General features: G+C 43.3%; 1 protein-coding gene across 1 annotated transcript; it reads right to left on the bottom strand.

Annotated features, from left to right (window-relative positions):
- Positions 1-478: 478 nt before the first annotated feature.
- On the bottom strand, positions 479-13,663 carry LOC124865229. The gene is made up of 15 exons (XM_047360186.1): positions 13,496-13,663; positions 13,330-13,389; positions 13,165-13,243; positions 12,974-13,077; positions 12,606-12,878; positions 12,403-12,496; positions 12,117-12,184; positions 11,792-12,025; positions 11,639-11,704; positions 11,412-11,546; positions 11,264-11,326; positions 10,914-11,051; positions 10,437-10,574; positions 10,170-10,251; positions 479-532 (listed from the first exon to the last, which is right to left on the bottom strand). Exons 1-15 carry the CDS (start codon positions 13,589-13,591, stop codon positions 513-515), a joined length of 1,650 nt encoding a protein of 549 aa, XP_047216142.1. The 5' UTR covers positions 13,592-13,663; the 3' UTR covers positions 479-512.
- Between the last annotated feature and the right edge of the window lie 83 nt (positions 13,664-13,746).

The following is a 13,746-nucleotide window of genomic DNA, read 5'->3' as shown; positions in this document are numbered from 1 at the left end:
TGAAAGTCAAACTGTGTTTCTAGGTGAAAGTATGGCGATACAGTAGAGCCTCAAAAACAGTGAATTTTGAGGATTCCTTCCGCTCCTGACTCCATTCATTCCTATGGGATTTTTGGGCTCGGTTTTTCGCTAATTACGTCGCCATAGTAACTCGAAACGCCAATAAAAGTAATAGCACACCTCACGGGACCGAGCCGGTCGTTTTGATGTATATATTGTGGGGGTGCACGCAGCGGTTCGGGCCGCATTAACGGAGACGGAAGAAAAATAAAGATATAAATAAATAAAGAGACCAGTTTAGAGGTGCATAGTAATAGGTGCCTGCCATGCATTGCATAGGAGAGCAGTGCATTGCTTCGCAATGCACTGCTCTCCTATGCAATGCTTGGGCAGGCCCCAACTAGAAAATTTCGGAAGAAATTTAGACGGGGCCTGCCTCTTGGTGCGTGCTTCTGGGACCACAAAGTTTCTCTGGCCGTTGGGTTTAGCTCCCATCAGGTTTGAGGGCAGAACTATGAAGAGCTTAAAAGAACTGTAAATTTGGGTGTTAGTTCAATTAAAGTCACCAAAAACTGTTTTCCATTTACCTGAAACAGGATTCAGGTTTCATTACATCAGGTTAAAACATGGCTTCAGACTTGAACCTGTCATAATAATGCATTTCCAAAACAGCTGGGAACAATAGTTTAGCAGCAATAATAATGTTCAACCAAATTCAGCATTCTACATTTACATGACTAAATGTTTTTATTAAATATTGTAGTTAAATTTTATTCTGTAGCCAAGAGTATGATTCATGTTGATGAGGAAATAAAAACTTTCTGAATCAGGATGCGTTTGTACCATGAGTTTTAATGGTAATTTACACAAGTAAATCCACTTCTTGATACTTGAGATAATTCAATTCAATTCAGTTTTATTTATATAGCGCCAATTCACAACACATGTTGTCTCAAGGCACTTCACAACAGTCAGGTTCATACATTCCAATTAATCCTAACAATTGAACAGTACAGTCGGAGTTAGCTTTTTATTCAAATTGGATAAAAAGTTTTTCTATCTAAGGAAACCCAGCAGATTGCATCCAATCAGTGACTTGCAGCATTCCCTCCTCCTGGATGAGCATGTAGAGAGAGTGGACAGTCACTGGCGTTGACGTTGCAGCAATCCCTCATACTGAGCATGCATGTAGCGACAGTGGAAAGGAAAAACTCCCTTTTAACAGGAAGAAACCTCCAGCAGAACCAGGCTCAGTATGCACTATGAAATGACTGAAGTCCTTAGCGATGACAAACATTACAATTAGTTTCCTTCAGAATGGATTTGAACAATAACATTTGGTCTGACAAAGCAATACATGTAATTAGTTCAGCTCAGTGATCTCCTGCTATAGTTTCTTTTGAAGCTCTTTGACTTGAGACACTTTAGTTTCCTGTTGGGATGTGATCTGCTGCTTCACATCAGAGCCTTCATGGTGAGAAGTGGAGGAAAGTTGAAAATAGCCACCTGTAAAATTCAATTGAAATAAATAAAACATTAATATACATGGTAAATTTTTTGATTTATTTGATAATTAACAAATGCAGTGGAAATTAAGCTTACATAAGTCCAGAGGTTGCAGACTCTGTGCCGCAAATGCTTGATGTTTGCTCCCGCCTCGTTGACGCTCCAGCTGTTGGTCAAGTTGTTGATGGCGATGACCCGTCCCACGGCATGTTGAAAGAAACACAGACATCAAGATAAAACTTTCAAGCCTTAAGAAAAATCATCATCATTTAAAATCATGAACATGCAGATTTCTAACTACGTAGGTGACCCAGGAGGGGTCTATGTTGCAACTGCAGTAAGTTTTGAGAAAAATGTACAATCACAACTTCATTGTGTTGTTGCAAATTACCCTGAACTTGTCATGGACATACCTGGTCATGGGGCACGGAGTCCAGAAACCTTGACATAAAGAGACACAAATTACTTCAATGAGAAAAGCACACAAAATAACTTATCCTAAGCTCAGTTAATGAAAAGCAAAATGAAAGCCATATCTTTTTCTCCGTAGACTGTTTGGAAGATCAAGGCTGCCAGGTGGGTTGGGGTGTCCTGCGCTAAAAGCATGGATACATGAATAATTACAATCATGAGATTCATGTTATATTTGAACTTTTACCAACAGCTACTATAATTGCAACATACAAAATACTTTTTAGGTTCATAGTGTATCATCAGCTAGATTTTGGATACCTTGGTGACTTATGATGGGCCGCTCTGCAAATCGACCAGGTCCAGCTTCCTCCATCTCTTCTTGGAACCCTCATGAGTCATGCCGTGCGTTGCATGCTCTCAAGCCTGCAAAAACTTACTAAAACTGGGCAAAAAACGGTTCTTTCCACTCAAAGCAAATTAACATAATGGCCAAGCAAACAGAGCGGAGTGGAGAATGTCCATAGTGTGGAAAAAACTGCTCCATCAGACTGGAGCATTGGCTCATGATCAGAAAGAAAACCAAAAAAGGAAAATAAAAAGAATACTAGAGAGCTGTAGCAGGTTCTCTAGGGGAGTTAAATAAAATGTTTCAAAAATGCACTGGTCTCCAAATTAGTTCAGTGGTCGTCTGAAGTAGCTGTATTCAAGAGTAATAAGCTTCACAGCCGTTACTGGACCTGTACAGGCCGTCAGCCGACACCGCTATTCTTATTAGCTGTTAAATACATTCACTTTCTTACAATATCCCAGGGGTATCCTAGGTGACCACTCGGTGCCTCAAATGGAGTACTGTGGTCATCTCAAGTTGAAGTATTCATGAGCAATAAGCTTCACAGCCGTTACTGGACCTGTACAGGCCGTCAGCCGACACCGTTATTCTTATTACCCTTTAAATACATCAACTGGATTTCCAGTATCCAAGCGAATCATTGAGGACATTTGATTCTGATTATTTGTTCTCACTTTGGTGTTTTTACCTAAGATGGAGTACCATTAAAAATGACAGGACTATTGTCCTAGTGTAATTTGTTTCCCAGCCCTCCTCTCAAGTCATGGTGAAGATGCAGCTGAAAATGAAGCCAAAATGCAATATACAGGGTTGTGGTAACTGTAATAAGTCTGCAACACACCTGACTGAACACAATATTCTGGCTGAGAAATGTAAATGTGGTCAATGAGAGTCTGCCTTTCCGTTGTTGGATCCGAGATGAGTTGAGTTAATCCTTTGCTTCCAAACAACTCCTTGATTGCTTTTTTTCCCGGAGAGAGGAGGTCCTCGTTGAAGTCTCCCAATACCACAACTGGCTGAATATCCATTGAATTCAGGCCATCCAAAAGATTTTCCATGTTTGTCAAAAACGTAGCTAGATCATAACTTGGTGGCCTGTAAACCGTGGCAATGAGGGCTGTGATCGGCGCATCCACTTTCACAACGTTGTATTCGAGATCGGTAACATTGTGAAAGTATCTCCGCTCCTGGGGTTGTAGAAGACTCCTGCAGTAAGTGGCGACTCCTCCCCCCTCTTTGGTAGACATGTCCACTCGGTTGGAATAAGAAACATGTCTGTTGCGTGAAAAGAAACAATAACCCTCCATTTGGCAACAAGCTGGAGCAGAAGATCCAAATAAATGAGTCTCGGTAAGGCATAAAATATCTGCCAATCTGAGTTCATGATGGTGTTTCATGTCCTCAGAATGAGAGATGAGACCTTCGACGTTGTGATGAATAATTGTTAAAGTTGCACTTTGACGACGTGACTGAAAATTCAAGAGCGGTCTGGCGTTTGAGAACGATGCTGTTCTCATCGAATCCATAGCTGCTCTGATATTTTCATCGGCGTAGATCTTATTCTCATCCAAATCAATGATTTTAAGTCCTTCCAGAGAAGTTGTGCGACTGAGGGCGACGTATGCCATTCCGTGTTCAAAAACTCTCTTCAAAGAAACAACTGCAGACTTCATGGTCATCCCTTGTACTTTGTGTGCTGTACATCCAAACGCCAACTTGATTGGAAACTGATGTCGAACAACTCCTTTTATGCTTGTTTGTTCCTCAAATCTCTCGATGTAAACAAAGTTGTCTGGTTTCCCTTTGATTTTTTTGGTGTGGCCAGCTGTGGGACTATCCAGTTTCAGTCCTATTAACGTCACGGTTCTGTTTCCATCTTTAGTCCTGGTGATGATATCTGCAATAGTGCCAAAGGTTCCATTGACAAGACCATCCTCTACGTTCAGGTTCCTTATGATCATGACTCTGATTCCCAATCCGACTTGTAGATTGTCAGGCAAATCTCGTTTCTTGGCTTTGACGCGGCTACCTAGATTTGTCATGTTTCCTGTTTTTGTATCCCTCTTGTAGTCCTCTGCCTGAACATCAACTATTACTGTTGATAAAGAAGCCACAACTGCTGCATTGTGAGCGTCCACCTCTTTGTTTGTCGCAAAAACATGCAGCACGTCCATTGGACACTCTTTGGGGTCGGTAATAGTTTGTGTTAAGAAAGATCTGTCGCCGTCGCTGAGTAAATCTGCTTTCCCTTTAACTCTAATCCGGTTCAGGAGCTCCGCAAATGCTCTGTCGTCTTTCTGTCGCATGATTTCCGTCAGACTGACCATGTGGAAATTTTCGTTCCAGATATCAAGGACGCCGGCCTCAGTGACACAAAGAGGTTTTGCTCCTCCCACTGGTGGCAGCTGGTAGAAATCTCCCACAGCCAAAACAGAAATCCCTCCAAATGGTCTTGTGTTTCCCTTGATTTGTTGAAATCTCCAGTGGACATATGAAAACAAGTCTTTGGAGATCATGGAGATTTCATCAATGATTAAGATTTCTACATTGGAAAGAACGGCTCTCACTTCATCCAGTGTATTTCCAAGTCCTTTGTATGGTAGCTTTAAGCTTTTGGGTAGCTTCAAAACTGAATGTAAAGTCTTGCCTGAGATGTTGTAAGCTGCAGTTCCAGTAAAAGCTGTGAGGAGTACCGTGGGCTGAGACATGTCACCAATATCGCGAAATCTGGGAAGCTGGCGCAAGAGCTTGGTTGCTTCCTGGTAAACACATTTGATAACATGAGACTTGCCACAGCCCGCCCCTCCAGTCAAAAAATAAAAGAACGGGTCTGGATTTTGACCCCAGACACGTTGCAGACACCAATGGCGAATGGCGTAAAACATGGACGCTTGAGTCTCATTTAAACTACGGTACATTTGTCTAATAAAATCAGGGCTCAATTTGGGTATTTCGATTGCTGGCATGGCTCCACTGTTGACATCAACTTGGTATTCTGGGACAGGGTCTTGTTCTTCACTTTCATCGATTGAGGGTCGCTCCGCTACGCATTCCAAACGGTCCAATTCAACTTCAGGAGCAAAAGTGTTCCAAGCATTGCGAACCGGTCCTTGCTTTGTCAGTTCTTCCATTATCTTGTCGATTTTCTTTCCTTCACCTTCGTATCTTTTGCGGTTCCACTCAACGTACTGTTTAACTTGCCAGCTACCACAGAGTCCATTGTCGTAAAAGGCTTTGTAAGTTGTGTGTTCCTCATTTTTCAGGTCCTCATCTCTTCTGTGTGGAAAGTACAACTTCAGAAGCCGTCTGTAAAACTTTTCTGGTGTTTTCTTCTCTGAGAAACGGGTAAATCTGATAACTGCTGGTTTGCCCATTGTTCTCTTCTGGATGTATCCGGCATCATTTAGGAGGGGGATTGCATTTGGTCCTTCAATTTGTTTTCCATAAAGGACCCTGTATCCCGACACAAATTCCGCCAGGCACATGTGTTGAAATTCTAACGTTTCAGGTCTGTTGAGATATTTTTCAGGCAATCCTGTCATCCAAACATTCTCTTCATCTGGGGCCATGTTCATCAGTTTGCTCATGGGAAGGCTCATTTTCACACAGTCTTCATCAGTTTGGATAAAAATGACACTGTGTGATGACTTTTTAAGGGGTAGACTACATGTACGGGCTACTGACTCTTGAGCGCTAACTTCTCTCTGTTTTGAATAGGCCTGCATGATCTTTTTCATCTCGTCCCGTTGGTTGACATCGGACTTCTTTAGATCCTCCACAACGGATTTGAGGAACTGCGCCATTTCATGCTCTGGCTTGGCTATGTAGGACATCATGTACTCAATACAGCTGTACTCATCGATCACATACTGAATGTCCATGTTAGCATTCCAAGCACGCAGGAGATCCGGGTTGTATCCATTCACCCAGCTGTCTTTGGGATCACGCTTCATCATCACTACCATTCCAGAAGTCAGAGCATCCACATAGTGGTTGTATTCTTCTTTGGTCATCTTACAAGCCTGGAGTAATTCTGACAAATCCTTGAAAGAAGATTTTTGATCCATGAGCAAATCCCTTATTGATTTCAGCTTCCTCTTTGCTTCTCTTTGTTGGTTTGAGATGATTATTGGCTTCGATTTTCTGGACTTCTTCTGGCCATCCTTTTGTCTGGATTGCTTAGCTTTTTCATCACAATCATTTTCAAAGTCGAATAAGAGAGGGGCTGTGATTCTGGTGCGGTCCATGGGTAGTTTGGGAAATCCAAATCTGCATTGCACATTTCCTTTCTTGCATGATTTGGAATGCTTTTTGCTGTGCATTTGAACCTCCGTTACAATTTTGTGGAGCTCAGGGTCTGTGGTTTCATCGGGCAACTGACAGGATATGTAACGGTCGATGAAATTGATGACTTGGTCACAACATGAGGGGTCCTCCATCTCAGGTGCATCCTTAATCCATATCACAGAATGTATATGCGGGGAACCCCTTGCTTGAAATTCCACACGATAAAAGTAATCCTCAACTGGTCCGATGGGCTGCGCAGGGGACAAAATGAGATCTGTGAAGAGAGCATCCACCCTCTTGGAGAACATTCTCATCACAGTAACAGGGTTGCTCCTAAGAATGTCACACTTGGTGTTCCAGTCGAGCTCTGAGAAGTTGACCTGCTCTCCGTGTTGAGCTTTGATGGCCTCAATGACTTCCGGCCATCTCATTTCAGCAGCAGAGAAGGTACAAAAGAAGGTTGGCTTTCCCAGCTGCCTCACCATGGCGTGCAAATCGCGCAAACCTTTCTCCCAATAAGCTGGAGTTCCTCTTAGGGGTTGCATAAAACGAGTGGCCTCTTTATTTTGAATGAGTTTTTCTAACTCTTCTTTGTCCTGTAGCATCTTGCTGGAAATGTTTTGTCCTTCTTTGCTCCTGGCTTTGCCTTTTCTTGACTGAATTGACATGCTGTTGTTGGCCATATGAGTCTCAGTAACAAACTGAGCAAAGAAAAGATAACTCTGGTCTTTGGCAAATCGAGTGTCTACAGAGAAAAGCCTGACATTGAAATACATACTTGGTGACAGTATAACTCGTCTGGCTTCGTCTAACGTGTTTTGGCCAGTGGGGAACTGCACAGGAAAAGCCTTGGCTTCCAGCCTTGGAACAGTAAAGAAGCCAACGGGTTTGTTTCCTTGGGCGGGAGCGACACTAAAAATTCCATCTCCATAGGAGAGCACTTCCTGTGCTATGTCAGGTGGCTGCATGCAAGTGTCCAAGATCAGACCCGGTCGAAGAGCCTGATGTTCTTCCCCTATGTGGTCAGGTTGGTCTGTGACTGCATCCTCTGCTTGGGTTTCTGATTCCTCAACAGGTTGGTCGTCCTGGAAATCCTCAAATGTTGCACTTTCATTTATATTTACATCCTTGTAATCCGGGTGGGTCTCTTTAAGCTTTCTCAGTGCAGCCAAAACATTTTCCATGTTTACTGTGTAAAAGTATTGGTATCCTTTGTATTTAATTTTCCTCTTCAGCTTAACCTGTAAAAGCTGTGCTTCTGTGCTGGGCCTGGGAAGACAGTTCACGATTGTTTCCATTTCCGAAGGTACACAAACAACAGCTCCATGAATTGCTCTCTGCTGTCCTTTGGGCAATGAAACAATCTTGGCAAAAGGCAGTATTTTTGCAATCAATTGCCTCTCAAGTACATTCAATAGGGAAAGCTCTGTGGGAATAGGTGCCAGGTCCAGGTGATTGGCAGCAGCGATTGATGGCATCTTTCCTCTGTTTACGTAGCTGTCACATGTGTAGCAGATCCACTCCTGAGTCCTCTCTTTGGGTACAGAACACGGGGCGGAGCATGCAGAGTCACACATGTGAACATACGTACCTGTCAGGCATTCGGCCTCCACACGAATGTTCTTGGTATATTTGGCTCTGTTACAATGCTTGACTTGACTCGGGAAAAGAGCTCTGTGACAAACCGTGCAGACATGTGTGGGTCCAAGTTGAATTTTCTCTTGAAATTTCAGAATTGCAGCTTTCATTTCGTTGCTGATCAGAGGCTGTGGAGTTCCTTGGAGAAAGTCTAAAGTCCTTCTGTATTTTCGCCTGATTCTCATTGCACACTGCAGCATTGTATATTGAGGAAGTGTCTTCTTTGATAGCCTTAGTCTCTTGTTGACAGCACATTTTTTAATATGTTGCACCCGGAACTGTAACTTGCTGTACATTTTCTTCATATACATCCTCATAAGTTTTTTCTGTCTGGCTGTGAAGTTGGGATCGTTGCTGTACCTTTCCTTTATATAGTTCTTCATAAATGTTTTTTGTCTGGCTGTGAAGTTGGGTTCGTTGCTGTACCTTTCCTTTATATAGTTCTTCATGAATGTTTTCTGTCTGGCTTTGTAGTTGGGTTCGTTGCTGTACCTTTCCTTTATATAGTTCTTCATAAATGTTTTTTGTCTGGCTGTGAAGTTGGGTTCGTTGCTGTACCTTTCCTTTATATAGTTCTTCATAAATGTTTTTTGTCTGGCTGTGAAGTTGGGTTCGTTGCTGTACCTTTCCTTTATATAGTTCTTCATAAATGTTTTTTGTCTGGCTGTGAAGTTGGGATCATTCCTGTATCTTTCCTTTACATATTTCATTTGTCGGCCTCTGTACATGGGATCTTTGCTGTATCTTTCCTTTATATAGTTCTTCATAAATGTTTTTTGTCTGGCTTTGTAGATTGGATCGTTGCTGTATCTTTCCTTTATATAGTTCTTCATAAATGTTTTTTGTCTGGCTTTGTAGTTGGGATCGTTGCTGTATCTTTCCTTTATATAGTTCTTCATAAATGTTTTTTGTCTGGCTTTGTAGTTGGGATCGTTGCTGTATCTTTCCTTCACATATTCCATTAGTCTCCTTCGGTAAGCAACATCACGCTTGTATCTAGCAGTTAACTGGATCTTCCTCTCTGCATGTTGAAGAAGATATGCTTGTTTCATTGCCCGTAGTTTTTTTACCTTATATGTAGGCGATGTATCATATTTTTCTTTCTCAGATGTTCTTTGTTTCATTTTTTTAACTACATCCTGTCCCAGCTGTGCTTTGACCCTGTCTTTTACTTTTTTCCTCCTGGCTTTCGGCATTTTGGACACATCTGGCACCGTTGGGACGGTTTCCTCTAATATGTTGCCAACTTCAACAAGCCAAGCTGGCATTTCCTCTTCATCCTCTTCATCAGAAGCGCTCTCTGATTTCTTAGCACCTGGGCTTGCTTGTGTGGATCCAGGTGAAATATTGAGATTGCTCAAGGCCGGAGGAGGGGCATCACCAATGTCGTCGCTGACAAACGATACTGGTACAAACTCATACGTGGCATAGGGGCCACGGTTCTGAAAGAGTTTGTACAGATGTTCAACCATGAGCGTTAGGTTGCTAAAGGTCATGACCACTGCAGTTCCGTTAGGATGGGGCAGGCCTGCTGAGTTTCTGGAGTGAGAATCAAAAACTCCAAACCTACCGTCTCTGTCCCGGAAAACTGCAATGCACTCAGGAGTCACCAAAAGAAAAGCATGGGTGACATTTTCAGACAGGCACTCTAGTTGTGAGGCAAGAGGAAATCCCATTGGCCGTGACCTTTGAGGGCTATCATTCTGACACAAAACACGACCAACTCTGACACCCGTTGTGTGTACAGAGTAGATGTTACCGTCTGTCAGTACTTGTTGGGGCATCTCTTCAACTGTCAAGTGATTATCAACAAATCTACCGTCCAACATGAGCTGCTGTTTAATGCCAACATAAAGTGCATCTCCTTGCTCAAGTACTTTGTCAAGTAAGACTGTGTCAAACTGCAACCCCTCACTGTGGTACGCTAAAAATGTCAGAGCCATACAGGTACACTGGTGATTACGGGAAAATGTACCGTATCTGTAGTCAGCCTGGCAATGTGTGGCCCTCACAGTCTGGACAGGCGGACCGCTGGCACAGGGTTCCAACGAAGAAGCCTGAATCATAATCAGAAAATGGCATAAATTTAGCATTTTTACATACATTTTTTGGCTCATAAGTTAACAAATTAAAAATATACAACTGTATTAAACAAAAACTGTTAACAGGTCAAGTTTAGTTTCCAGGATGTAGATATTCAAAATATTTGACATTACAACAGTAGATTATTCACGAATGTTACCTGGCAGCTGTTATCCCTGACATGGTCCTCCAGAGGCGTGGGAGAGGACTTGGCGGGGGCATCAACCTCCAACGTGGGGGCGGCTCTCCTGGGCTGGCGACGGGCTGGCCTGGACCTCTCAGTCGGAGCTCCCTCCACCTGAAATCAAGAGGAGCTTTAAATTTGGTGGAAAGTACAGAAGATGCACACAACTCTATATCTTGAGGTGTCTGATTTAGGCTCTGTTGCAAATATATTTTAAATAATTTAAGACAACTTACATCCACTACTATTCAACTATTGAAACTACTTTAAAACACAGAAAACAGTTTGAAATGCTTTCTGTACCAGAAACCAGGCAAGTGTCTCACAACACCGGCTTCAGTAGTTTTTGTTGATTTTGGTGCCGCCGTTTAAAAGGTTCATAAAGTTTAGTTTCCAGTATTTACATATTTAAAATATTTGACATTACAACAGTAGATGATTCATGAAAGTTACCTGGCAGCTGTCATCCCTGACATGGTCCTCCAGAGGCGCGGGAGAGGACTCGGCGGGGGCATCAACCTCCAACGTGGGGGCGGCTCTCCTGGGCTGGCGACGGGCTGGCCTGGTCCTCTCAGTCGGAGCTCCCTCCACCTGAAATCAACAGGAGCTTTGAGTTTAGTGGAAAGTACAGAAGATGCACCAAACATCTTGAGGTATCTGTGATTTAGGCTCTGTCTACAACATGTTCTGTTGCAAATATAATTTAAAACAACTTACATCCACTACTATTCAACTTTAAAACACAGAAAACAGTTTGAAATCCTTTCTGTAATGATACATCAAAGGTTAAAACAGTTTCAGACCTGCAGCTCCTCCGGTCTCGGCTTGGAGGGATCGGGTCGTGGACGACGTCTCACACTGGCTTTCTAAATAAAAGACAAAACAAATGCAATGAAATGACTGACAGACCTTTTGTAGCACATCAAATTTAAAATGAGCATCCAAAAATACCTTCTTCCCCTTCAGAGCACGCGTCGGTAACGGAGCGTCACGGCCAGACGCAGGAACGATCCGGTCCATCTCCTCCAGCACCGTTGGGCTGAACCACACAGGATTCGGGGGAATGGTCGAGTCCAGCAGGTCTCCCTTTAAAATAGAAAATAAAAATGCTTAAAATGTTTTCATTCCTTCACTGAGGGAACACACAATGTTCAGATTTGAGGTGAAGCAAAACGTACCTGTTGGTCAACCATCCTCCCAGTGATGTGTGGAGAGCCATCACCCCTCTGGACCTGGCGCGACGTCTGTATTGATTAGAAGATTTACAATGCTTACACATTCCCTAAAACAATGCTTACGTTTTATTAAAAAATCAGGTATGCATTACTTACCCTCTGGCCACCACGGACAACAGTCCAAGCGAAAGGGTCCGAAGGACGCGGAGCTGGAACCTCGCCGACCACAACCAGCCTGGGGGGGGAACGTCTCACCACGGGGGAAGGAGGCGTCACAGGAGCAGGAGGTGGAGCTGGAGATGTCGGTGCACTTAACTCAAGTTGCGTGTAGGACGCATCCCACAGCAACTGAGCAAGGACCTCCATCCCAGGATGGTCGCTCAGGTGAACCTGCAACACACAAGTCAAATAACACATTCAATCATGAACATTAAGCACTAGTAACATTTTGATAGCAACAAATATAAAAAATTCAACTTACGCCATCCCTGCTCCACATGTCCAAGCAGCTCCGCGGGAAATGTTCAACTACCGAGAGGTAGCGAACATCTGAAGGAGAGAGGAAGACAACAATCATTCTTAATGCCGCTCAGACTAACACTGTAGTGATTTAATGATAGAGAGACACCTAGCACTAGTCTGTTTTTCACTAATTTTGTGTTAATTCCAACTTTAATTGGCAGTGAGCTGAGAACACATTAGGAACATTAACCCAATTCCACAAAGTAAAATGTCAGTATAAAAATAAATTGTGTAACATCACTTACTTCTCCGAGCAGCCACACGGTGGTACTCCTGCCGGAGCAGCTGTTGGTGGTCTTCCTCCACGGTTAGACGTGGAGGAAAGTCCACAACAACCACCTGTATGTTTGAATCAAAGTAAATAACACAAATTAACATACATTTATATATATATATATATATATATTTTTTTTTTTTTTTGAACAAATTCAGTGAATATTAGACTTACGTTAGGGCAGAGGTTGCCGACGGCGAGCAGCAGCCCCTCGAAGTCCGCGCCCGACTGCTGCACGGTCCTTCTGGCTTCCAAGTTGTTGCCGGGTGCCAGAAGACAGACTACCTCGGGGGTCCGAGGCAGAACTGCTCCCAGCACCTCACGCCTCAACTCGTCCGCCGAGGCCCCGGGGGTTGCAAGAAACCCAAAGGAGAGGTTGCCCTCTGGCATGGAGACAAACTCATCAACGTAAGCACGCAGATGGGAGTCACCAACCAAAAGAACAAACTGAAAAAGAAATAAAGAAAAAAGATGAACGTGATATGATTAGGTTTTCACTGTACACTGATAATGAAGTATAAGGTGGGACAGAAAGAACATACCCTCTTCTCCGGGACCACGGCTGGCAGGACCAACTTGTGACTACGGTAAGTCACAGGGGAAAACGGCCACTTCACGACGCGATGGCGACGCCCCGTCCCACGGCCTATAGAGAGACAAACATACAGTTCAAAATCAAATATCACTGAATTGAGAATTGAACATATTCTACAAAATAACTTAATGTACATACATGACACAAGAGAGGTCAATGGCCTACGGGGCTCCTCCTGGCAAACCACCTGGCCCGGGGACTCCAGCAGTCGGGACATCTGAGAACAAATAAAAATTTAATGACTAAATAAAACCAAACAAATGATCCAAAACTTAGTTACTGAACAGTAAACTACAGCTTTACCTTCTTCTCCGGAGACTGGGTGGGGGTCCAAGCCTGCGCGGTGGGTGGGGATGTCCTGGGCTGCAAACACAGGCATAATTACAACCATGTTGAAAGCACAAAAGTACCAACAACTACTGTTATACTAGGAAAAAACTAAACTATTAGGATTTATAACTCAAGATACCTTGGCGACGTCCGGCTGGCTGCTCTGCAGGTCCTCCTGGTCCAGGGTCCTCCATCTCTTCTTGGCGGCCTCAGAGCGTCGTCCCTTGCGTGGCATCCTGGTGGACAGAGAGAAAAACAGAAGAAAACTGGGGGAGAAAAAACCGGTTATCTAGATCAAAGCAACAGAGAAAATACAACTGTAAAATGTATTTAAATATGTTCCAAATTAATTAAACAGTGTTTGTGGGAAGATAGTGAGTGAATGTGTGT

This window comes from Girardinichthys multiradiatus, unplaced genomic scaffold (genome assembly GCF_021462225.1).
Source record: "Girardinichthys multiradiatus isolate DD_20200921_A unplaced genomic scaffold, DD_fGirMul_XY1 scaffold_49, whole genome shotgun sequence".
In the NCBI taxonomy this organism is placed as follows: Eukaryota; Metazoa; Chordata; class Actinopteri; order Cyprinodontiformes; family Goodeidae; genus Girardinichthys; species Girardinichthys multiradiatus.
Note: the sequence above shows the minus strand (reverse complement) of the source record. Positions and strands in the feature narration are given on the sequence as shown.